Source organism: Haliotis cracherodii, unplaced genomic scaffold, assembly GCF_022045235.1.
Source record: "Haliotis cracherodii isolate W230 unplaced genomic scaffold, xgHalCrac1.p SCAF_9, whole genome shotgun sequence".
NCBI lineage: Eukaryota > Metazoa > Mollusca > Gastropoda > Lepetellida > Haliotidae > Haliotis > Haliotis cracherodii.
The window spans coordinates 9,398,688-9,425,370 of record NW_027266343.1 but is presented as its reverse complement, the minus strand read 5'-3'; the positions used below and the strand labels follow the sequence as shown (position 1 = coordinate 9,425,370).

Here is a 26,683-nt window from a genome sequence, read left to right as displayed (position 1 = left end):
TCAAAGACCTGATCTTTCCAAAATGTTGAACTGATTCTGGAGATTAGCTATGGTATTAGCCACAAGTATATCATCGCCTGCAAACAAAAGCATTGATTTACTATTTCCAATAGATCAGGACATAACTGAACACCCTGTTTACTTTTTTTCTGCATAACTCATGAATAAAAATGAAAAACAATAATGGGCTAAAGAAACAACCTTGCTTTACATCAATGGCGCAGACAAATTATTAGCTTAATTCTCGATTGCATCGCACGCATGCTTTAACCTAACCATACCTAACCATACATACATTGTAACATTAGTTTGGGGTTAAAGGTCGCGTTCAAGATTATTGAACTTACATAGCGATGTCCGTGCACATGTGTGTGGCTGCTTTACTAGTCCGGACCAATGCCGACTTTATAGTGCTTGCCCACTGAGATACCATGCCGCAGTTTATAATGAATACACAATATACTGACTCCGAGCCGACCAGTCCTTGTTTAAGCCCCGTAATGCAAAGCGCCAGGTAGGGGAACAACAAGTACGCTTCTTTTTATGTCTTTTGGTATCACGCGGCCGGGGATCGAGTTCCCGACCTTCCGCTCTCCAGGCGGACGCTAGCCGCTACCACTAGACCACGGAGGCGGTCATGAACAAAACAAAGAAATAACATTTTAACCGGAGCCTTGGCAGGAGGCTTACAATATCAAATATATGATGACGATAACCTTATACGATAGACAGAACCAAACGCTTTATGAAATCTACAAATCGCACATATAATTTATGTCTTTTAAGTAAAAGTGTCTATTGAATAATGCTGAATAATGTAAATATGTGATCATCACAAGTATAGCCCTTTCTACTTCCTGCTTGTGATTCTAGAATCTTATCTCTGATACAAGTCTATTTGGTAAGTTTATTATTAAGAACTAACGTAAAACACCAAAGGTGAAAGGTGAAAACAGGATTAATATATTTATCTCGAACAGGTCAAATTAAATTACTTGGCTTTTCTATCATCTCCACTAAAATCTGATAAGGGCCAGGAAATATGCCATTTATATATTGTATGTCACATTTTGAAGTGGGTCAATCATTGACAATTAGTAACTGAGAACAGTGAACTACGTTTATTAACGCACACGTTTATAACGAACTGACAGTTATAACGAACTTATTTTTTTGGCCCGGCCACTGCTGTATATATGCTTGACATATGCTTATAACAAACTACGGTTATAACGAACTAAAATTAGTGGCCCCTTTGTGTTCATTAAAACCGTAGTTTACTGTATTTAGGTATAGACCGAGTTTTCAAGGACTTGACTTCTTTCCAAAACTGTTTGTAAGTGCGTATATTGTTGCTAAGACGTTGTAATTACAATGACATGTTTATTGATATGTGGAAACCCTCATAAGATTTCAAGATAGAATGTGCAATATGTTTTTGTAATACAGTATACGTTGTGGAATTGCGGTAAATGAAAGATAAAAACAGGTTCGATTAATGTGTGTGAGATTTTTTTACCTTATCACAAATATAGACTACCGAAACAAGGCCGATGTAGGCCCAGCTATTCTAATGTAGGTTAATAAAAGTTGCCTAAAACGTAGTGTTGAAGGAGTGTATATATCTGGTTGGCATTTTCAACTTGTAACTTGTACAAAAGCAATATTAGAATGCATGAAAATGTATAAATGCCCCTGAGGTTTTTCAGTTTACATATAGAAGAACAAATTTAATCAATCATCGGAAATAGACAGACAGAAAATCTTTATTTCCTCCAGATATCGAAGAGTAAATATCATATATGATATCACATCATGTAAGTGTCAAACACCAGTGACACACACGGCATTAAGAGGAATTGTATACATTGAAAGTGAAGTTTCCAGCAATATAACGGCGGCCTGTAAAGAATCTACTCTGGAAAAGACATTCAAGTGATTGATATTATGAGCAACGATCCACGCCGTCGGGGTATAATGACACGCAACAAACTACGTCACTGACTCTGCACCCTATCCAATTGGTCGCCTCCTACGACCTGCATAGGTTACTGGGGACCTATTCTAACGCGAAATGCCTACGGGAGACAATTAAAGTTGATGCCATGTGATTGATTATAACATATTATCAACATTGTAGGGGTGCACAATATATGTGAAGGTATTGATGACGATATTCTTGATATGGAGGCAGAAATAGTTGGGACATATGGGAGAGAGAAAAGTGTGGTTTTGTCTAGACTAGTTTTAAATGCAAGAGTTTCTGGTATACATCCCACATAGATTAGAGAGAAAGGTTGCACAGACTAAATTGGGACAATTCAGATTGTCATTCTTTGAGCAAACACTTACTGAAACCATAACGGAGATCCTATGAATACAAATACTCAATTCATAAAATCAGGTTCTAGATTAAACCGAGAAAACCAATACATGTAAATACAGCGAAAACCCCTTTAAAGAATCATACGAATTCTCTACTAAATAAAAGCGGTAAAGCCCTTTCCATATTCATAAGAAATCGCAGCTAAAAGTACATTGGTTGTACGATCCCAACTATATCATGAGCATTTGTTTATGAATCACTATCAAATAGTGATGATACTAGTTGTTCGCGAAAAGGTGAGCATATCCTGCCCCATCGATGTCTACAATTACAGATACATGCAAAGGAAAATAAAGTGTTCATTTGAAGAATAAATCAAAGTCAGCATTTGGAATTGCATCAGACATTTTTTGCAGCTAATGCGTTTCGTTGTGCTTTGTCTTCGAATTCACAGTAAATGTAGTTAATGTACCTACACGGGTGTATGTAAAAGTCAAATGCCATGGCAGGGCCGAACCCAGAACCGTATATAGCATATGTTATTCCAAAATCTTATAGTTAATGCATATCCAAAGTCATAGTTGCAATGTGGTAAAATAAGTTATGTAAATAAGTTGATTTATAATTATGAACAGGAAAACATGGTGACCGAAGTCTCTTCGCGCTGCCAGAGACAAATGGCATAAGGCCATTGTGGTAATTTTATTAACGTTTAATACTACAGTTTCCATATGTTACCACATTTAGAACATGTTTATAACAATCAGACAATGTCCCAGAAAATGAACCTGTCTGAAACCGTGGAAGCAGTGAAACGACAAGGTTGCCAGGCCTGAGATCAATAGGTCGATACTCCACGAAACGTGTTCGCGTATGTCCAGTGGGATATACTATATCTCAACAACTCAATTCAAAGCATGTTTTTGTCCCGCACCATGTATTGCCTCTAGCAGGCTGCGAAGGTTACCTTCAAAATGTTATCAATATCTTAGCTACTGACGCCTGCTCTGACAGGAAGAAAGAGACATTATATTGAACCTTACGTGCATGCAGAAGGTGACGGAAAACTTTCGCCGTGTTGTTATTTCTCACCATCAAACATAGTTCCACCGTTTTAAACAAAACACAACCATCACGCTCTTTAATACTTTCATGTGATCCCGATATTCAGATATTCCTTCTTAAACTTTCATTATGTTAATATTACCTGTCCGTGTAATTGGACTAATCTTGTCTGTAAGACAAACATTGCTAATACAAGTCAATACAGCAATTACAGTGTTCCATACGTAAAAATATCCGGCTATAGCAATCCCCTGTACCAAAGTGCTACGCTTATGGTTCTTATGATTTTAAATATATATAGTGAAAGCTGTAACTAAAATAACACGATATTGGAAATATATTATTCTGATAAACTAATAGTTTCAGATACAATTTATTTCGACTATTGCATCAAATGTTTTGAAGATGTATCAATGGATACTTTTTAACTGAATCAGAGGTAGATGCGGGAGGAAACGTGTATAAGTGAGTGAGTGAGTGAGTATGGTTTTACGCCGCTTTTAGCAATATTCCAACAATATCACGACGGTGGACACCAGAAATGGGCTTCACACATTGTACCCATATCAAGAATTGAACCCGGGTCTTAGGCGTGACGAGCGAACGCTTTAACCACTAGGCTATCCGATCACCCGTAACGTGTGTAAACCTGTATGTGTCTTGTGTTTTGTTTTAGCGAAGATGGCGGACGTTTCCGAGAGAAAATGTATATGACGAACAACGTATATAAGGAACCGATTACTCCGGTCCCTTGTACTTCGCTATATCCATGTTCTACTGAACTTATACTGGTAGAATAGGTCTTCAGCAACCCATGCTTGCCGTAAAAGGTGACTATGCTTGTCGTAAAAGGCGACTAACGGGATCGGGTGGTCAGGCTCGCTGACTTGGTTGATGAATGTCATCGATCCCAATTGCTTGGATCGATGCTCATGATAATGATCACTGGATTGTCTGGTCCAGACTCGATTATTTACAGACCGCCGTCATATAGCTGGAGTATTGCTGAATGTGGCGTTAAACAACAAACCAACCAACCAACTTTAATACTGAATTATATGCTTCATATATTCAATTCAAAACGTCAAGGAATAAGAGAACAGTTAGCCTCGAAAATCTGTCGAAATGGATTTCAAAGGTGATTAGACCGCCTCCGTGGTCTAGTGGTAGAGCGTCCGCCCGGAGAGCGGAAGGTCCGGGGTCAGGGGCTCCTGCTATAAAACCAGTTGTGAATATGTAAATGTCAGTTTATTTATATCCTCACTGGCTTTGGAACTGCAGTATATTTTCGCCATTAGAACACTTTTTTATCAGACTTCATGTCACGCCTCAGTATATCTATGAGCAGGGTTGGCAAAGCCTTCTTTAACACAGTACCAAAATATTATATTCAATGTTTAAAGTTAATTTCGGAATATAGCTGTACCTCAATTGTGCATGAATATCTTGCAAGAAATTTAAGTGGCCCTTCCACAATTTCGATGTTTTTCACATCACTTGCATATTGAAACCGGGAGGTACCAGAATGAGGTCGATTTTGCTCTTATTGCTCCTCATATAAACATGTATGCACCAAATATAGACAAGAAGCACTCCATGTACTCAAAATCTGGCTTGTACCATTATCATTATATGGACCGCCTCCGTGGTCTAGTGGTAGAGCATCCGCCCAGAGAGCGGAAGGTTTAGGGTTCGAACCACGGCCGCGTCATGCCAAAAGACGTTAAAAGATGGTACTTGTTGTTACCCTGTCTTGCGCTCGGCATTAAGGGGCTAAAACAAGGTCTGGTCGGCTCGGAGTCTGTATACTGTGTCTGAGTGGGGTATTCATGTTAAACTGCAGCATGGTATCTCAGTGTGCTAGCACTATAAATCGGCATCAGTCCGGACTAGTACAAGCAGCCACACACACACACACGTGCATGCACGTCGCTATATAAGGGCAATAATCTTTGACGCGACGTTAAACTCCATTTCACCTCACCTCACCTCACCTCACCTCACCTCACAGGTGATGAAGCTAAATGAATGGATCACCGAAATCAGTGACACCAGGTGTTCGCGAAAAGGGCAAGAATGTCCGTGTTCGAGCAGTAGCACCCGTCTCTCAATCGTTTTTCATAAAATAGTAAGTGCCAGGGGTCATACTCTATGTCAAGGTCTAAGCATGGAATAGCACCATGCATCAAGTTGACCGGCGGCGTGCATGCCTCTCAATGGCCACACATTGTCTTCCTTGTGGTAAGTTAAGAATTCATAAAGACTGTATTGGGCTGTGGGGCTGTAGGTTCATGTTACACGTGACACTTTTATAAAGTATGAACTAATTGGAAAAAGATGAATCGATGTGGTCCGTTGAACAACATTTGACATTTGAAAATTGTTCCCGGTACATAGAACCGTATTTTGAAAGATGGAAACAAATATTCGATATTACGGCATGGAAAGTTTAAATTATCCTCAATAATTCTCATTAAGCATTTTTATGTTTGCTTCATGCTGGGCTAGTTAACGGCAATCATTCCATTGTTTACAATGTTCGTGATGTTGCCTATATCAACTTGACGTTTGGGTGCATGGTTGATGCATGTCATCGTATCCCAATTGCGTAGAGCGATGCTCATGATGCCAATCACTGATGTGTCTGGATCAGACTCGATTGTATATAAAAAACAAACAAACCATCAACTTATTGATAAACTTTCGACCGAAGTCTATTTTATATTCATCTGCCCGCATAACATCTTTGAATATGAAAAATCAAAAAAGTCCGTGTCCTGATGGATTTATTGTAGAATTCTACAATTTCTTTCTGGCTAGATCTACATAAATATCTGATCTTTAGGTTTCAAAAGAGGAGAATTATCAGTTAGTCAAAAGCAGGGTCTAATAACATGTATTCCTAAAAAGGAACAAAACAAAGCAGCATTTAAAAAGATGGAGACCAATTTCGCTATTAAATGTCTCCTTTAAGATAGTATTAGCAACAATAGCATATATGATTATAAAAAGTTCTGCCAACAATAGTTAACGAAGATCAAAGAGGTTTTATGTCAAAACGATGCCATTGAGGATACACCTGATTAATTTATGACATTATGGACTTTACTGAATGCATGGAAATCCCAGGGTTGTTGTTACTTATAGACTTGGAAAAGGCGTTCGATTCAGTAGACTGGCTTTTCATCCAAGAAGCTTTGACCTTTTTTTAATTTTGGACCTTCAGTTAAGCAGTGGATAAAAACCTTCTATCACGCTATAAAAGCGGTTTTGCTTCAGAAGTTTTAAATTAACAAGAGGATGTAGACAAGGTGACCCGTTCTCTCCTTATATATTCTTGTTATGCGCTGAAAGTTTGGCAATAATGAAACACTTTGTTTTCGTTTTACATGGAACAGTAAACCAGACAAACTCAGAAGAAATATTATGATGAAATCTTATGAAAGGGAGGTATAAGAGTGTCTCATATTAAAAATACAATCAATGCTCAAAAGATGTCTTGGATTAAAGTTTGTTCCATTCACATCTACACTCTAAACTTACCACTCATAATTAATAATATAACTCCAACACAAATTGATTTTCTGCAAAATTGTCATTTCTACATGTTGGAAAAGGTTATAAATGATAGGACCAATGCTTTCTGGCAAGATGATCTGTGTGCATGGGGAAACGTAATGGAAAAAGGAAATTCACTCAAAGAGGAAAAATATATATCATAACCTTTATGGCAAAATACGAATATACGAATTGAGAAAACTCCGGTATATTATAAACATTACTCGGGAAAAGGTATTAATCTTGTAAATGATTTGACACACGAGAGCGGAATTGCTCTAGGTCTTTTCAACCTAAAACATGCATACGACTGTAAAACACATTTTCCGGAATATTTAAGCCTTATCCAAGCAATAAAACAATATCTAAAGTGTAAGAGTATAGCCCTAACATCTAAGTTACATCTGCCCTTGATACCATATTTCCTTGAAAAGTGAGTGGAGAGAGGGGAGGTAGTGTATTTTATGATGTATTAAATAAAGTATCCAACAATATGATATACCAAAAATACATTCAGATTGGAACTAGATCTTTGCATTAACATGACGGAAAAAGATTGGCAAACGATTAATCGTAGCCCCCACAGATATAATGTGTCCTCAAAACAAAAATGGTTCCAATACAGTATTATTCATAGAATTATACCAACAAACGAGTTTCTGTAGAAAATGGGATATAAAGAATCATCTCTTTGCATATTTTGTAAACGAGAAAAACAAACCTTAGTGCACATGTTCTTTGGGTGCAAAATTGTAAAACATATCACGAACAACCTTACAAACTGGATCAAAGACAAAACTGGAATAGAACTAGAATTTTCAAAATTGACAATTTTATTAGGATATCAACAAAAACGAAATGATGTATTAAATCATATTAAAACTGTAACAAAGCAAAACATGTAAACATTTCCGACTCAAAACCAAATGTCCCACACATCAAGCAAGAAATAACCGATTCATATTACATCGACAGATATATATTATATTCACAATGTAAATACATACAGTTCATGACAATTTGGTCTCTCTGTCACCACCTATTCGTGTAAACCTACAAACTTTCACAATCCAACAATATGACACTGGAATAGCTTTTGTTTGTTATCATCCATAGGTATACTTTGAAACTTGTATTTAAGATTGCATGTGAACCATATTCTGTAAACTTATTGTTTGTGTACTCTAAAAAAAAATCATTAAAAATAAAACAACATGATAAATTGTAGAAAGATCGAAGATTCCTCGCTGGCCGTGGACAATTTGACATCGTTTGTTATGGACAACCTGTGAAATGGAATATACATCGATATACATGCTTTAACAAACAAACAGGCAACAAACGCATAGTTTTACTTTTACTTTTACGCAAAGTGTATGAGTGACCGTCTCTTGCCACCAGTAAGGAATGACATATTTAACATTTTCGCAAACACCTGGTGTCATAACCGATTTTTGGTGATCCATTAATATGATGTTAAGTGCTATTTTCATTGTAAGCACAAAGGAATCTGTTTCGTGGGATAATCGACACTGGTTAGTCCCTGGCGTTGACATTTTTATATTAAACTAAATTCAAAATTCAATATCGAACTAAGGTTCCGACAACAACAGTCATGTGTAAGTTATTTTAATCTGAATATTGACAATGAACTTCACACGTGTACATATGTGGTGTGAACTATATCACAACAATATATACCTACAGCGTCTTTGATTATATAACTTGCACCGACACCATACATTGTCAATGTGTTGTCAATATGTGATACCCTGACTATGATCGCTGACATATCCAGATCCTTATCGTGTAACCAATCATGAAAGATTATCTTCCACGTTTTGCTTCTCTAAAGCAAGTCGCTATATAGCTGAAATAATGCCGATGCGAGTTTAATGTTAACTCACTCACTCGGAAGCAAATCGAGATGAACTTCGTTCAAAGAACGTTATGATCAAACTGATTAGCTTTTTTGTTTGTTCGAAACGTAAACTCCAGAGAATAATCAATCTCTAATATCTGCCGCAACAGTTTTACATAGGGCGTAAAACACAGCGAAGCAAATTCTATGACTGGATCACTGAATGTCGGTGATGACACATGGTATTCGCGACAAGGGAAAGCATACAATGCTTCCTATATGCTAACTATGATGTTTGTTTGTTGTTTAACTCCGCACTCAGCAATATTCAAGCTAAATTACAGCGGTCTGTAAATAATCAAGTCTGCACCAGACAAGCCAGTGATTGGCATCATGAGCATCGATCCACACAATTGGGATACGATGACATGCGTCAACCGAGTCAGCGAGCCTGACCACCCGATACCGCTAGTCACCTCTTACGACAAGCACAGTCGCCTTTTACGACAAGCATGGGTTGCTGAAGATCTTTTCTAAACGGATCTTCACGGGGCTGCTAACTATGCAGTAAGACATGATAATGTTAGGTTTCACTCGCCTGATTTATAGATAGAACGACGGATATCTACATGTCACAGACCAATAGATACCGCAACATGATATTGGCCTCAATTGGAAAGGGGTGACCTAAATTGAATTAGTCAGTTAAGAATAAATATTAACACATACCCGCACAAGTTCCCGTTATGCCATCACCAAAGAACCCGTCATTGCAAAAACAATTAAATCCTCCAGTTGCTGTTGGTGTACAGAAAGCGTCATCATCACAATTGTTGTTTGAGCTTGAGAGGCACGGGTTCACTAAAACAACATCATTCATAATGTGAGTGTCAACTGATAAGACATGTCGTGTTTCAGTAATAAACATCTGAACAACTTGAAGACAATACATTTAGAATCTGCTATGTAATAATAGTCACTTGAATGTTTTAGCTCGCAGCAACACTAACTGGATGACGTTTGTCTAATCAATCTTCACATGCAGGCACCTACCAAAACAGTTGATGCCATTGCCAACAAATCCATCATTACAAGAACAGTTAAACCCTCCATTCTCCGTTGGAGTACAGACAGCGTTGACATCACAATTGTTGTTTGAGCTTAAGAGGCACGGGTTTCCTGAAACAGCAACATTCAGGGTGTGGCTATGATGGTCATCTGATATCACACGTGTATTAACTGTACATTTATCTAAACAATGTGAGGCCAGTGTGTATGAAATATGAAAAAGGTATCAAACCAATTAGTCGCTTGGATCTTAATTTAATTGCAGTAACCTTATATGGATGAGGTTCATCGAATCGGTCTACACATGTAGGCACCTACCAATACAGTTGGTGCCATCGCCAACAAACCCATCATTACAAGAACAAGTAAACGCTCCATTCTCCGTTGGAGTGCAGACAGCGTTGACATCACAATTGTTGTTTGAAGTAGACAGGCACGGGTTCACTGAAACAGCATCATTCAGAGTGTGGTTATGATGGTCATCTCATAACACACGTGTGTTCACTGAAATTTTATTTGAACAATGTGAAACCAAGGTTTATGAAAAACACAAAATGTATCAAACCAATTAGTCACATTGATCTTGATGTATTCGCAGTAATATTACATGGTTGAAACTCGTTTAATCGGTCTAAACATGTAGGCACCTACCAAAACAGTTGATGCCATTGCCAACAAATCCATCATTGCAAGAACAAGTAAACGCTCCATTCGCCGTTGGAGTACAGGCAGCGTTGTCGTCACAATTGTTGTTTGAGCTTGAGAGGCACGGGTTCACTGAAACATCACCATTCAGAGTGTGGCTATGATGGTCATCTGATATCACACGTGTATTAACTGTACATTTATCTAAACAATGTGAGGCCAGTGTGTATGAAATATGAAATAGGTATCAAACCGATTAGTCGCTCTGATCTTAATTCATTTGCAGTAACCTTATATGGATGAGGTTCATCGAATCGGTCTACACATGTAGGCACCTACCAAAACAGTTGGTGCCATCGCCAACAAATCCATCATTGCAAGAACAAGTAAACGCTCCATTCTCCGTTGGAGTACAGGCAGCGTTGACATCACAATTGTTGTTTGAGCTTGAGAGGCACGGGTTCACTGAAACAGCACCATTCAGAGTGTGGTTATGATGGTCATCTGATAACATATGTGTGTTCACTGTAACTTTATCTAAACAATGTAAAGCCAAAGTTTATGAAAGATTAAATATGTATCAAACCAAGAAGTCACTTCAATTTTTATTTTTTCGGAATAACCTCATAAGGATGAGGTTCGTGTGATTGTTCTACATGTACAGGCACCTACCAAAACAGTTGGTACAATCGCCAACAAATCCATCATTGCAAGAACAGTTAAATGTGAAGACAATATCTATGAGGAATGAAATATTTACCATCACAAATAGTCAGTTGTATCACATTTTGTTAAGAACAAATCTTAAATTTCAGATGTTTTCCCAAAGCGTCTTCGCATGCAGGCACCTACCAAAACAGTTGATGCCATTGCCAAAAAATCCATCATTACAAGAACAGTTAAACCCTCCATTCTCCGTTGGAGTACAGGCAGCGTTGACATCACAATTGTTGTTTGAGCTTGAGAGACACGGGTTCACTGAAATAGCATCATTCAGATTGTGGTTATGATGATCATCTGATAACAAACGTGTGTTTACTGAAATTTTATTTGAACAATGTGAAACCAAGGTTTATGAAAAACACAAAATGTATCAAACCAATTAATCACATTTATCTTGATGTATTTGCAGTAATATTACATGGTTGAAACTCGTTTAATTGGTCTAAACATATAGGCACCTACCAAAACAGTTGATGCCATTGCCAACAAATCCATCATTGCAAGAACAAGTAAACGCTCCATTCGCCGTTGGAGTACAGGCAGCGTTGACATCACAATTGTTGTTTGAGCTTGAGAGGCACGGGTTCACTGAAACATCACCATTCAGAGTGTGGCTATGATGGTCATCTGATAACACACGTGTATTAACTATACATTTATCTAAACAATGTGAGGCCAGTGTGTATGAAATATGAAATATGTATCAAACCAATTAGTCGCTTGGATCTTAATTTATTTGCAGTAACCTTATATGGATGAGGCTCATCGAATCGGTCTACACATGTAGGCACCTACCAAAACAGTTGGTGCCATCGCCAACAAATCCATCATTACATGAACAAGTAAACCCTCCATTCGCCGTTGGAGTACAGGCAGCGTTGACGTCACAATTGTTGTTTGAGCTTGAGAGGCACGGGTTCACTGAAACAGCACCATTCAGAGTGTGGTTATGATGGTCATCGGATAACATATGTGTGATCACTTTAACTTTATCTAAACAATGTAAAGCCAAAGTTTATGAAAGATTAAATATGTATCAAACCAAGAAGTCACTTCAATTTTTATTTATTCGGAGTAACCTCATAAGGATGAGGTTCGTGTGATTGTTCTACATGTACAGGCACCTACCAAAACAGTTGGTACAATCGCCAACAAATCCATCATTGCAAGAACAGTTAAATGTGAAGACAATATCTATGAGGAATGAAATATTTACCATCACAAATAGTCAGTTGTATCACATTTTGTTAAGAACAAATCTTAAATTTCAGATGTTTTCCCAAAGCGTCTTCGCATGCAGGCACCTACCAAAACAGTTGATGCCATTGCCAACAAATCCATCATTACAAGAACAGTTAAACCCTCCATTCTCCGTTGGAGTACAGGCAGCGTTGACATCACAATTGTTGTTTGAGCTTAAGAGGCACGGGTTTCCTGAAACAGCACCATTCAGAGTGTGGCTATGATGGTCATCCTATAACACACGTGTATTAACTGTACATTTATCTAAACAATGTGAGGCCAGTGTGTATGAAATATGAAAAAGGTATCAAACCAATTAGTCGCTTGGATCTTAATTTAATTGCAGTAACCTTATATGGATGAGGTTCATCGAATCGGTCTACACATGGATGCACCTACCAATACAGTTGGTGCCATCGCCAACAAATCCATCATTACAAGAACAAGTAAACGCTCCATTCTCCGTTGGAGTACAGACAGCGTTGACATCACAATTGTTGTTTGAAGTAGACAGGCACGGGTTCACTGAAACAGCATCATTCAGAGTGTGGTTATGATGGTCATCTCATAACACACGTGTGTTCACTGAAATTTTATTTGAACGATGTGAAACCAAGGTTTATGAAAAACACAAAATGTATCAAACCAATTAATCACATTGATCTTGATGTATTTGCAGTAATATTACATGGTTGAAACTCGTTTAATCGGTCTAAACATATTGGCACCTACCAAAACAGTTGATGCCATTGCCAACAAATCCATCATTGCAAGAACAAGTAAACGCTCCATTCGCCGTTGGAGTACAGGCAGCGTTGTCGTCACAATTGTTGTTTGAGCTTGAGAGGCACGGGTTCACTGAAACAGCACCATTCAGAGTGTGGCTATGATGGTCATCTGATATCACACGTGTATTAACTGTACATTTATCTAAACAATGTGAGGCCAGTGTGTATGAAATATGAAATAGGTATCAAACCGATTAGTCGCTTTGATCTTAATTCATTTGCAGTAACCTTATATGGATGAGGTTCGTCGAATCGGTCTACACATGTAGGCACCTACCAAAACAGTTGGTGCCATCGCCAACAAATCCATCATTGCAAGAACAAGTAAACGCTCCATTCTCCGTTGGAGTACAGGCAGCGTTGACATCACAATTGTTGTTTGAGCTTGAGAGGCACGGGTTCACTGAAACAGCACCATTCAGAGTGTGGTTATGATGGTCATCTGATAACATATGTGTGTTCACTGTAACTTTATCTAAACAATGTAAAGCCAAAGTTTATGAAAGATTAAATATGTATCAAACCAAGAAGTCACTTCAATTTTTATTTATTCGGAGTAACCTCATAAGGATGAGGTTCGTGTGATTGTTCTACATGTACAGGCACCTACCAAAACAGTTGGTACAATCGCCAACAAATCCATCATTGCAAGAACAGTTAAATGTGAAGACAATATCTATGAGGAATGAAATATTTACCATCACAAATAGTCAGTTGTATCACATTTTGTTAAGAACAAATCTTAAATTTCAGATGTTTTCCCAAAGCGTCTTCGCATGCAGGCACCTACCAAAACAGTTGATGCCATTGCCAACAAATCCATCATTACAAGAACAGTTAAACCCTCCATTCTCCGTTGGAGTACAGGCAGCGTTGACATCACAATTGTTGTTTGAGCTTAAGAGGCACGGGTTCACTGAAACAGCATCATTCAGATTGTGGCTATGATGATCATCTGATAACAAACGTGTATTCACTGAAGTTTTATTTGAACAATGTGAGGCCAATGTTTATGAAAAACACAAAATGTATCAAACCAATTAGTCACATTGATATTGATGTATTCGCAGTAATATTACATGGTTGAAACTCGTTTAATCGGTCTAAACATGTAGGCACCTACCAAAACAGTTGATGCCATTGCCAACAAATCCATCATTGCAAGAACAAGTAAACGCTCCATTCTCCGTTGGAGTACAGGCAGCGTTGACATCACAATTGTTGTTTGAGCTTGAGAGGCACGGGTTCACTGAAACAGCACCATTCAGAGTGTGGTTATGATGGTCATCTGATAACATATGTGTGTTCACTGTAACTTTATCTAAACAATGTAAAGCCAAAGTTTATGAAAGATTAAATATGTATCAAACCAAGAAGTCACTTCAATTTTTATTTATTCGGAGTAACCTCATAAGGATGAGGTTCGTGTGATTGTTCTACATGTACAGGCACCTACCAAAACAGTTGGTACAATCGCCAACAAATCCATCATTGCAAGAACAGTTAAATGTGAAGACAATATCTATGAGGAATGAAATATTTACCATCACAAATAGTCAGTTGTATCACATTTTGTAAAGAACAAATCTTAAATTTCAGATGTTTTCCCAAAGCGTCTTCGCATGCAGGCACCTACCAAAACAGTTGATGCCATTGCCAACAAATCCATCATTACAAGAACAGTTAAACCCTCCATTCTCCGTTGGAGTACAGGCAGCGTTGACATCACAATTGTTGTTTGAGCTTAAGAGGCACGGGTTTCCTGAAACAGCACCATTCAGGGTGTGGCTATGATGGTCATCTGATATCACACGTGTATTAACTGTACATATATCTAAACAATGTGAGGCCAGTGTGTATGAAATATGAAAAATGTATCAAACCAATTAGTCGCTTGGATCTTAATTTAATTGCAGTAACCTTATATGGATGAGGTTCATCGAATCGGTCTACACATGTAGGCACCTACCAATACAGTTGGTGCCATCGCCAACAAACCCATCATTACAAGAACAAGTAAACGCTCCATTCTCCGTTGGAGTGCAGACAGCGTTGACATCACAATTGTTGTTTGAAGTAGACAGGCACGGGTTCACTGAAACAGCATCATTCAGAGTGTGGTTATGATGGTCATCTCATAACACACGTGTGTTCACTGAAATTTTATTTGAACAATGTGAAACCAAGGTTTATGAAAAACACAAAATGTATCAAACCAATTAATCACATTGATCTTGATGTATTTGCAGTAATATTACATGGTTGAAACTCGTTTAATCGGTCTAAACATGTAGGCACCTACCAAAACAGTTGATGCCATTGCCAACAAATCCATCATTGCAAGAACAAGTAAACGCTCCATTCGCCGTTGGAGTACAGGCAGCGTTGTCGTCACAATTGTTGTTTGAGCTTGAGAGGCACGGGTTCACTGAAACAGCACCATTCAGAGTGTGGCTATGATGGTCATCTGATATCACACGTGTATTAACTGTACATTTATCTAAACAATGTGAGGCCAGTGTGTATGAAATATGAAATAGGTATCAAACCGATTAGTCGCTTTGATCTTAATTCATTTGCAGTAACCTTATATGGATGAGGTTCGTCGAATCGGTCTACACATGTAGGCACCTACCAAAACAGTTGGTGCCATCGCCAACAAATCCATCATTGCAAGAACAAGTAAACCCTCCATTCTCCGTTGGAGTACAGGCAGCGTTGACATCACAATTGTTGTTTGAGCTTGAGAGGCACGGGTTCACTGAAACAGCACCATTCAGAGTGTGGTTATGATGGTCATCTGATAACATATGTGTGTTCACTGTAACTTTATCTAAACAATGTAAAGCCAAAGTTTATGAAAGATTAAATATGTATCAAACCAAGAAGTCACTTCAATTTTTATTTATTCGGAGTAACCTCATAAGGATGAGGTTCGTGTGATTGTTCTACATGTACAGGCACCTACCAAAACAGTTGGTACAATCGCCAACAAATCCATCATTGCAAGAACAGTTAAATGTGAAGACAATATCTATGAGGAATGAAATATTTACCATCACAAATAGTCAGTTGTATCACATTTTGTTAAGAACAAATCTTAAATTTCAGATGTTTTCCCAAAGCGTCTTCGCATGCAGGCACCTACCAAAACAGTTGATGCCATTGCCAACAAATCCATCATTACAAGAACAGTTAAACCCTCCATTCTCCGTTGGAGTACAGGCAGCGTTGACATCACAATTGTTGTTTGAGCTTAAGAGGCACGGGTTCACTGAAACAGCATCATTCAGATTGTGGCTATGATGGTCATCTGATAACAAACGTGTATTCACTGAAGTTTTATTTGAACAATGTGAGGCCAACGTTTATGAAAAACACAAAATGTATCAAACCAATTAGTCACATTGATCTTGATGTATTCGCAGTAATATTACATGGTTGAAACTCGTTTAATCGGTCTAAACATGTAGGCACCTACCAAAACAGTTGATGCCATTGCCAACAAATCCATCATTGCAAGAACAAGTAAACGCTCCATTCGCCGTTGGAGTACAGGCAGCGTTGACATCACAATTGTTGTTTGAGCTTGAGAGGCACGGGTTCACTGAAACAGCACCATTCAGAGTGTGGTTATGATGGTCATCTGATAACATATGTGTGTTCACTGTAACTTTATCTAAACAATGTAAAGCCAAAGTTTATGAAAGATTAAATATGTATCAAACCAAGAAGTCACTTCAATTTTTATTTATTCGGAGTAACCTCATAAGGATGAGGTTCGTGTGATTGTTCTACATGTACAGGCACCTACCAAAACAGTTGGTGCCATCGCCAACAAATCCATCATTGCAAGAACAGTTAAATGTGAAGACAATATCTATGAGGAATGAAATATTTACCATCACAAATAGTCAGTTGTATCACATTTTGTTAAGAACAAATCTTAAATTTCAGATGTTTTCCCAAAGCGTCTTCGCATGCAGGCACCTACCAAAACAGTTGATGCCATTGCCAACAAATCCATCATTACAAGAACAGTTAAACCCTCCATTCTCCGTTGGAGTACAGGCAGCGTTGACATCACAATTGTTGTTTGAGCTTGAGAGACACGGGTTCACTGAAATAGCATCATTCAGATTGTGGTTATGATGATCATCTGATAACAAACGTGTGTTTACTGAAATTTTATTTGAACAATGTGAAACCAAGGTTTATGAAAAACACAAAATGTATCAAACCAATTAATCACATTTATCTTGATGTATTTGCAGTAATATTACATGGTTGAAACTCGTTTAATTGGTCTAAACATATAGGCACCTACCAAAACAGTTGATGCCATTGCCAACAAATCCATCATTGCAAGAACAAGTAAACGCTCCATTCGCCGTTGGAGTACAGGCAGCGTTGACATCACAATTGTTGTTTGAGCTTGAGAGACACGGGTTCACTGAAACAGCACCATTCAGAGTGTGGCTATGATGGTCATCTGATATCACACGTGTATTAACTGTACATTTATCTAAACAATGTGAGGCCAGTGTGTATGAAATATGAAATAGGTATCAAACCGATTAGTCGCTCTGATCTTAATTCATTTGCAGTAACCTTATATGGATGAGGTTCGTCGAATCGGTCTACACATGTAGGCACCTACCAAAACAGTTGGTGCCATCGCCAACAAATCCATCATTGCAAGAACAAGTAAACCCTCCATTCTCCGTTGGAGTACAGGCAGCGTTGACATCACAATTGTTGTTTGAGCTTGAGAGGCACGGGTTCACTGAAACAGCACCATTCAGAGTGTGGTTATGATGGTCATCTGATAACATATGTGTGTTCACTGTAACTTTATCTAAACAATGTAAAGCCAAAGTTTATGAAAGATTAAATATGTATCAAACCAAGAAGTCACTTCAATTTTTATTTATTCGGAGTAACCTCATAATGATGAGGTTCGTGTGATTGTTCTACATGTACAGGCACCTACCAAAACAGTTGGTACAATCGCCAACAAATCCATCATTGCAAGAACAGTTAAATGTGAAGACAATATCTATGAGGAATGAAATATTTACCATCACAAATAGTCAGTTGTATCACATTTTGTTAAGAACAAATCTTAAATTTCAGATGTTTTCCCAAAGCGTCTTCGCATGCAGGCACCTACCAAAACAGTTGATGCCATTGCCAACAAATCCATCATTACAAGAACAGTTAAACCCTCCATTCTCCGTTGGAGTACAGGCAGCGTTGACATCACAATTGTTGTTTGAGCTTAAGAGGCACGGGTTCACTGAAACAGCATCATTCAGATTGTGGCTATGATGATCATCTGATAACAAACGTGTATTCACTGAAGTTTTATTTGAACAATGTGAGGCCAATGTTTATGAAAAACACAAAATGTATCAAACCAATTAGTCACATTGATATTGATGTATTCGCAGTAATATTACATGGTTGAAACTCGTTTAATCGGTCTAAACATGTAGGCACCTACCAAAACAGTTGATGCCATTGCCAACAAATCCATCATTGCAAGAACAAGTAAACGCTCCATTCTCCGTTGGAGTACAGGCAGCGTTGACATCACAATTGTTGTTTGAGCTTGAGAGGCACGGGTTCACTGAAACAGCACCATTCAGAGTGTGGTTATGATGGTCATCTGATAACATATGTGTGTTCACTGTAACTTTATCTAAACAATGTAAAGCCAAAGTTTATGAAAGATTAAATATGTATCAAACCAAGAAGTCACTTCAATTTTTATTTATTCGGAGTAACCTCATAAGGATGAGGTTCGTGTGATTGTTCTACATGTACAGGCACCTACCAAAACAGTTGGTACAATCGCCAACAAATCCATCATTGCAAGAACAGTTAAATGTGAAGACAATATCTATGAGGAATGAAATATTTACCATCACAAATAGTCAGTTGTATCACATTTTGTAAAGAACAAATCTTAAATTTCAGATGTTTTCCCAAAGCGTCTTCGCATGCAGGCACCTACCAAAACAGTTGATGCCATTGCCAACAAATCCATCATTACAAGAACAGTTAAACCCTCCATTCTCCGTTGGAGTACAGGCAGCGTTGACATCACAATTGTTGTTTGAGCTTAAGAGGCACGGGTTTCCTGAAACAGCACCATTCAGGGTGTGGCTATGATGGTCATCTGATATCACACGTGTATTAACTGTACATATATCTAAACAATGTGAGGCCAGTGTGTATGAAATATGAAAAATGTATCAAACCAATTAGTCGCTTGGATCTTAATTTAATTGCAGTAACCTTATATGGATGAGGTTCATCGAATCGGTCTACACATGTAGGCACCTACCAATACAGTTGGTGCCATCGCCAACAAACCCATCATTACAAGAACAAGTAAACGCTCCATTCTCCGTTGGAGTGCAGACAGCGTTGACATCACAATTGTTGTTTGAAGTAGACAGGCACGGGTTCACTGAAACAGCATCATTCAGAGTGTGGTTATGATGGTCATCTCATAACACACGTGTGTTCACTGAAATTTTATTTGAACAATGTGAAACCAAGGTTTATGAAAAACACAAAATGTATCAAACCAATTAATCACATTGATCTTGATGTATTTGCAGTAATATTACATGGTTGAAACTCGTTTAATCGGTCTAAACATGTAGGCACCTACCAAAACAGTTGATGCCATTGCCAACAAATCCATCATTGCAAGAACAAGTAAACGCTCCATTCGCCGTTGGAGTACAGGCAGCGTTGTCGTCACAATTGTTGTTTGAGCTTGAGAGGCACGGGTTCACTGAAACAGCACCATTCAGAGTGTGGCTATGATGGTCATCTGATATCACACGTGTATTAACTGTACATTTATCTAAACAATGTGAGGCCAGTGTGTATGAAATATGAAATAGGTATCAAACCGATTAGTCGCTTTGATCTTAATTCATTTGCAGTAACCTTATATGGATGAGGTTCGTCGAATCGGTCTACACATGTAGGCACCTACCAAAACAGTTGGTGCCATCGCCAACAAATCCATCATTGCAAGAACAAGTAAACCCTCCATTCTCCGTTGGAGTACAGGCAGCGTTGACATCACAATTGTTGTTTGAGCTTGAGAGGCACGGGTTCACTGAAACAGCACCATTCAGAGTGTGGTTATGATGGTCATCTGATAACATATGTGTGTTCACTGTAACTTTATCTAAACAATGTAAAGCCAAAGTTTATGAAAGATTAAATATGTATCAAACCAAGAAGTCACTTCAATTTTTATTTATTCGGAGTAACCTCATAAGGATGAGGTTCGTGTGATTGTTCTACATGTACAGGCACCTACCAAAACAGTTGGTACAATCGCCAACAAATCCATCATTGCAAGAACAGTTAAATGTGAAGACAATATCTATGAGGAATGAAATATTTACCATCACAAATAGTCAGTTGTATCACATTTTGTTAAGAACAAATCTTAAATTTCAGATGTTTTCCCAAAGCGTCTTCGCATGCAGGCACCTACCAAAACAGTTGATGCCATTGCCAACAAATCCATCATTACAAGAACAGTTAAACCCTCCATTCTCCGTTGGAGTACAGGCAGCGTTGACATCACAATTGTTGTTTGAGCTTAAGAGGCACGGGTTCACTGAAACAGCATCATTCAGATTGTGGCTATGATGGTCATCTGATAACAAACGTGTATTCACTGAAGTTTTATTTGAACAATGTGAGGCCAACGTTTATGAAAAACACAAAATGTATCAAACCAATTAGTCACATTGATCTTGATGTATTCGCAGTAATATTACATGGTTGAAACTCGTTTAATCGGTCTAAACATGTAGGCACCTACCAAAACAGTTGATGCCATTGCCAACAAATCCATCATTGCAAGAACAAGTAAACGCTCCATTCGCCGTTGGAGTACAGGCAGCGTTGACATCACAATTGTTGTTTGAGCTTGAGAGGCACGGGTTCACTGAAACAGCACCATTCAGAGTGTGGTTATGATGGTCATCTGATAACATATGTGTGTTCACTGTAACTTTATCTAAACAATGTAAAGCCAAAGTTTATGAAAGATTAAATATGTATCAAACCAAGAAGTCACTTCAATTTTTATTTATTCGGAGTAACCTCATAAGGATGAGGTTCGTGTGATTGTTCTACATGTACAGGCACCTACCAAAACAGTTGGTGCCATCGCCAACAAATCCATCATTGCAAGAACAGTTAAATGTGAAGACAATATCTATGAGGAATGAAATATTTACCATCACAAATAGTCAGTTGTATCACATTTTGTTAAGAACAAATCTTAAATTTCAGATGTTTTCCCAAAGCGTCTTCGCATGCAGGCACCTACCAAAACAGTTGATGCCATTGCCAACAAATCCATCATTACAAGAACAGTTAAACCCTCCATTCTCCGTTGGAGTACAGGCAGCGTTGACATCACAATTGTTGTTTGAGCTTGAGAGACACGGGTTCACTGAAATAGCATCATTCAGATTGTGGTTATGATGATCATCTGATAACAAACGTGTGTTTACTGAAATTTTATTTGAACAATGTGAAACCAAGGTTTATGAAAAACACAAAATGTATCAAACCAATTAATCACATTTATCTTGATGTATTTGCAGTAATATTACATGGTTGAAACTCGTTTAATTGGTCTAAACATATAGGCACCTACCAAAACAGTTGATGCCATTGCCAACAAATCCATCATTGCAAGAACAAGTAAACGCTCCATTCGCCGTTGGAGTACAGGCAGCGTTGACATCACAATTGTTGTTTGAGCTTGAGAGACACGGGTTCACTGAAACAGCACCATTCAGAGTGTGGCTATGATGGTCATCTGATATCACACGTGTATTAACTGTACATTTATCTAAACAATGTGAGGCCAGTGTGTATGAAATATGAAATAGGTATCAAACCGATTAGTCGCTCTGATCTTAATTCATTTGCAGTAACCTTATATGGATGAGGTTCGTCGAATCGGTCTACACATGTAGGCACCTACCAAAACAGTTGGTGCCATCGCCAACAAATCCATCATTGCAAGAACAAGTAAACCCTCCATTCTCCGTTGGAGTACAGGCAGCGTTGACATCACAATTGTTGTTTGAGCTTGAGAGGCACGGGTTCACTGAAACAGCACCATTCAGAGTGTGGTTATGATGGTCATCTGATAACATATGTGTGTTCACTGTAACTTTATCTAAACAATGTAAAGCCAAAGTTTATGAAAGATTAAATATGTATCAAACCAAGAAGTCACTTCAATTTTTATTTATTCGGAGTAACCTCATAAGGATGAGGTTCGTGTGATTGTTCTACATGTACAGGCACCTACCAAAACAGTTGGTACAATCGCCAACAAATCCATCATTGCAAGAACAGTTAAATGTGAAGACAATATCTATGAGGAATGAAATATTTACCATCACAAATAGTCAGTTGTATCACATTTTGTTAAGAACAAATCTTAAATTTCAGATGTTTTCCCAAAGCGTCTTTGCATGCAGGCACCTACCAAAACAGTTGATGCCATTGCCAACAAATCCATCATTACAAGAACAGTTAAACCCTCCATTCTCCGTTGGAGTACAGGCAGCGTTGACATCACAATTGTTGTTTGAGCTTGAGAGACACGGGTTCACTGAAATAGCATCATTCAGATTGTGGTTATGATGATCATCTGATAACAAACGTGTGTTTACTGAAATTTTATTTGAACAATGTGAAACCAAGGTTTATGAAAAACACAAAATGTATCAAACCAATTAATCACATTTATCTTGATGTATTTGCAGTAATATTACATGGTTGAAACTCGTTTAATTGGTCTAAACATATAGGCACCTACCAAAACAGTTGATGCCATTGCCAACAAATCCATCATTGCAAGAACAAGTAAACGCTCCATTCGCCGTTGGAGTACAGGCAGCGTTGACATCACAATTGTTGTTTGAGCTTGAGAGGCACGGGTTCACTGAAACAGCACCATTCAGAGTGTGGATATGATGGTCATCTGATATCACACGTGTATTAACTGTACATTTATCTAAACAATGTGAGGCCAGTGTGTATGAAATATGAAATAGGTATCAAACCGATTAGTCGCTTTGATCTTAATTCATTTGCAGTAACCTTATATGGATGAGGTTCGTCGAATCGGTCTACACATGTAGGCACCTACCAAAACAGTTGGTGCCATCGCCAACAAATCCATCATTGCAAGAACAAGTAAACGCTCCATTCTCCGTTGGAGTACAGGCAGCGTTGACGTCACAATTGTTGTTTGAGCTTGAGAGGCACGGGTTTCCTGAAACAGCACCATTCAGAGTGTGGCTATGATGGTCATCTGATAACACACGTGTATTAACTGTACATTTATCTAAACAATGTGAGGCCAGTGTGTATGAAATATGAAATAGGTATCAAACCGATTAGTCGCTTTGATCTTAATTCATTTGCAGTAACCTTATATGGATGAGGTTCGTCGAATCGGTCTACACATGTAGGCACCTACCAAAACAGTTGGTGCCATCGCCAACAAATCCATCATTGCAAGAACAAGTAAACCCTCCATTCTCCGTTGGAGTACAGGCAGCGTTGACATCACAATTGTTGTTTGAGCTTGAGAGGCACGGGTTCACTGAAACAGCACCATTCAGAGTGTGGCTATGATGGTCATCTGATATCACACGTGTATTAACTGTACATTTATCTAAACAATGTGAGGCCAGTGTGTATGAAATATGAAATAGGTATCAAACCGATTAGTCGCTTTGATCTTTATTCATTTGCAGTAACCTTATATGGATGAGGTTCGTCGAATCGGTCTACACATGTAGGCACCTACCAAAACAGTTGGTGCCATCGCTAACAAATCCATCATTGCAAGAACAAGTAAACGCTCCATTCTCCGTTGGAGTACAGGCAGCGTTGACGTCACAATTGTTGTTTGAGCTTGAGAGGCACGGGTTCACTGAAACAGCACCATTCAGAGTGTGGTTATGATGGTCATCTGATAACATATGTGTGTTCACTGTAACTTTATCTAAACAATGTAAAGCCAAAGTTTATGAAAGATTAAATATGTATCAAACCAAGAAGTCACTTCAATTTTTATTTATTCGGAGTAACCTCATAAGGATGAGGTTCGTGTGATTGTTCTACATGTACAGGCACCTACCAAAACAGTTGGTACAATCGCCAACAAATCCATCATTGCAAGAACAGTTAAATGTGAAGACAATATCTATGAGGAATGAAATATTTACCATCACAAATAGTCAGTTGTATCACATTTTGTTAAGAACAAATCTTAAATTTCAGATGTTTTCCCAAAGCGTCTTTGCATGCAGGCACCTACCAAAACAGTTGATGCCATTGCCAACAAATCCATCATTACAAGAACAGTTAAACCCTCCATTCTCCGTTGGAGTACAGGCAGCGTTGACATCACAATTGTTGTTTGAGCTTGAGAGGCACGGGTTTCCTGAAACAGCAACATTCAGGGTGTGGCTATGATGGTCATCTGATATCACACGTGTATTAACTGTACATTTATCTAAACAATGTGAGGCCAGTGTGTATGAAATATGAAAAAGGTATCAAACCAATTAGTCGCTTGGATCTTAATTTATTTGCAGTAACCTTATATGGATGAGGCTCATCGAATCGGTCTACACATGTAGGCACCTACCAAAACAGTTGGTGCCATCGCCAACAAATCCATCATTACATGAACAAGTAAACGCTCCATTCGCCGTTGGAGTGCAGGCAGCGTTGACGTCACAATTGTTGTTTGAGCTTGAGAGGCACGGGTTCACTGAAACAGCACCATTCAGAGTGTGGTTATGATGGTCATCTGATAACATATGTGTGTTCACTGTAACTTTATCTAAACAATGTAAAGCCAAAGTTTATGAAAGATTAAATATGTATCAAACCAAGAAGTCACTTCAATTTTTATTTATTCGGAGTAACCTCATAAGGATGAGGTTCGTGTGATTGTTCTACATGTACAGGCACCTACCAAAACAGTTGGTACAATCGCCAACAAATCCATCATTGCAAGAACAGTTAAATGTGAAGACAATATCTATGAGGAATGAAATATTTACCATCACAAATAGTCAGTTGTATCGCATTTTGTTAAGAAGAACCCTTAAATTTCAGATGTTTTCCCAAAGCGTCTTCGCATGCAGGCACCTACCAAAACAGTTGATGCCATTGCCAACAAATCCATCATTACAAGAACAGTTAAACGCTCCATTCTCCGTTGGAGTACAGGCAGCGTTGACATCACAATTGTTGTTTGATGTAGACAGACACGGGTTCACTGAAACAGCATCATTCAGATTGTGGTTATAATGGTCATCTCATAACACACGTGTATTGACTGAAATTTTATTTGAACAATGTGAAGCCAATGTTTATGAAAAACACAAAATGTATCAAACCAATTAGTCACATTGATCTTGATGTATTCGAAGTATTATTATATGGATGAGACTCATCTAATTGGTCTCTACATATAGGCACCTACCAAAACAGTTGGTGCCATCGCCAACAAATCCATCATTGCAAGAACAAGTAAACGCTCCATTCGCCGTTGGAGTGCAGACAGCGTTGACATCACAATTGTTGTTTGAGCTTAAGAGGCACGGGTTCACTGAAACAGCATCATTCAGAATGTGAGGAAGATATTCATCTAAAAAGACTCCTCGTTTGCTCGGCAATTGTCGGTGAAAAGCACAACTGCTGTTTGAGGTAGAGAAGCATGGATTGATTGAAACAACATCAGCAATGTGGGGTGAAGATAGTCACCAAGCAAGATATGTTGCTTCTAGGTAATACAGCTAAACAATGAGGTATGTTTTACGAGAAATGAAAATAAAATGTGCCATGACATAATTGTCAAATTGAATTAGATCACAGGATGATGATGTTGCAAAGAGTCTGATCATGCAGGCACTCACCCACACAGGTCCCGTTTGTACCACTGCCCAAGAAACCATCATTGCAAGCACAGGTAAATCCTCCAGTCCCCGAGGGAGTGCACGTTGCATCATTGTCACAATTATCCATATTGGTGTTGCATGCATTTGCTGATAATACAAAATGAAGTTCAAAATTTATATTCAGATTAGGAATAATGTTAGAATGTGCTCCGTAAAAATTACGAAATATCGTTTTCAAGTCTATTTATTTCCTGTTAGGTTTTGTTCCCTTTTGTTTATTGATAATAAATGGTGACAGAATACCCCAGGATTGTCAACTGGTACAGTTGGTTTTAAAACCAGCTTACAAACCAAACCTAATATTCATCATATTGCTCTCTACATAAGAGGAAACTTGTTCCGAATATGTTGT

General features: G+C 38.3%; 1 protein-coding gene across 1 annotated transcript; it reads right to left on the bottom strand.

Annotated features, from left to right (window-relative positions):
* Positions 1-26,398, bottom strand: LOC139451703 (transmembrane cell adhesion receptor mua-3-like). The gene is given in 45 exon segments (XM_071233021.1): positions 1-77; positions 9,540-9,671; positions 9,864-9,989; positions 10,197-10,322; positions 10,530-10,745; positions 10,851-10,988; positions 11,376-11,501; positions 11,709-11,834; positions 12,042-12,167; positions 12,555-12,680; positions 12,888-13,013; positions 13,221-13,346; positions 13,554-13,679; positions 13,887-14,192; positions 14,400-14,525; positions 14,913-15,038; positions 15,246-15,371; positions 15,579-15,704; positions 15,912-16,037; positions 16,425-16,550; positions 16,758-16,883; positions 17,091-17,396; positions 17,604-17,729; positions 17,937-18,062; positions 18,450-18,575; positions 18,783-18,908; positions 19,296-19,421; positions 19,629-19,754; positions 19,962-20,087; positions 20,295-20,420; positions 20,628-20,933; positions 21,141-21,266; positions 21,654-21,779; positions 21,987-22,112; positions 22,320-22,445; positions 22,833-22,958; positions 23,166-23,291; positions 23,499-23,624; positions 23,832-23,957; positions 24,165-24,290; positions 24,678-24,803; positions 25,011-25,136; positions 25,524-25,649; positions 25,857-25,982; positions 26,290-26,398. Coding segments are annotated over 45 exon segments (6,252 nt in total).
* Between the last annotated feature and the right edge of the window lie 285 nt (positions 26,399-26,683).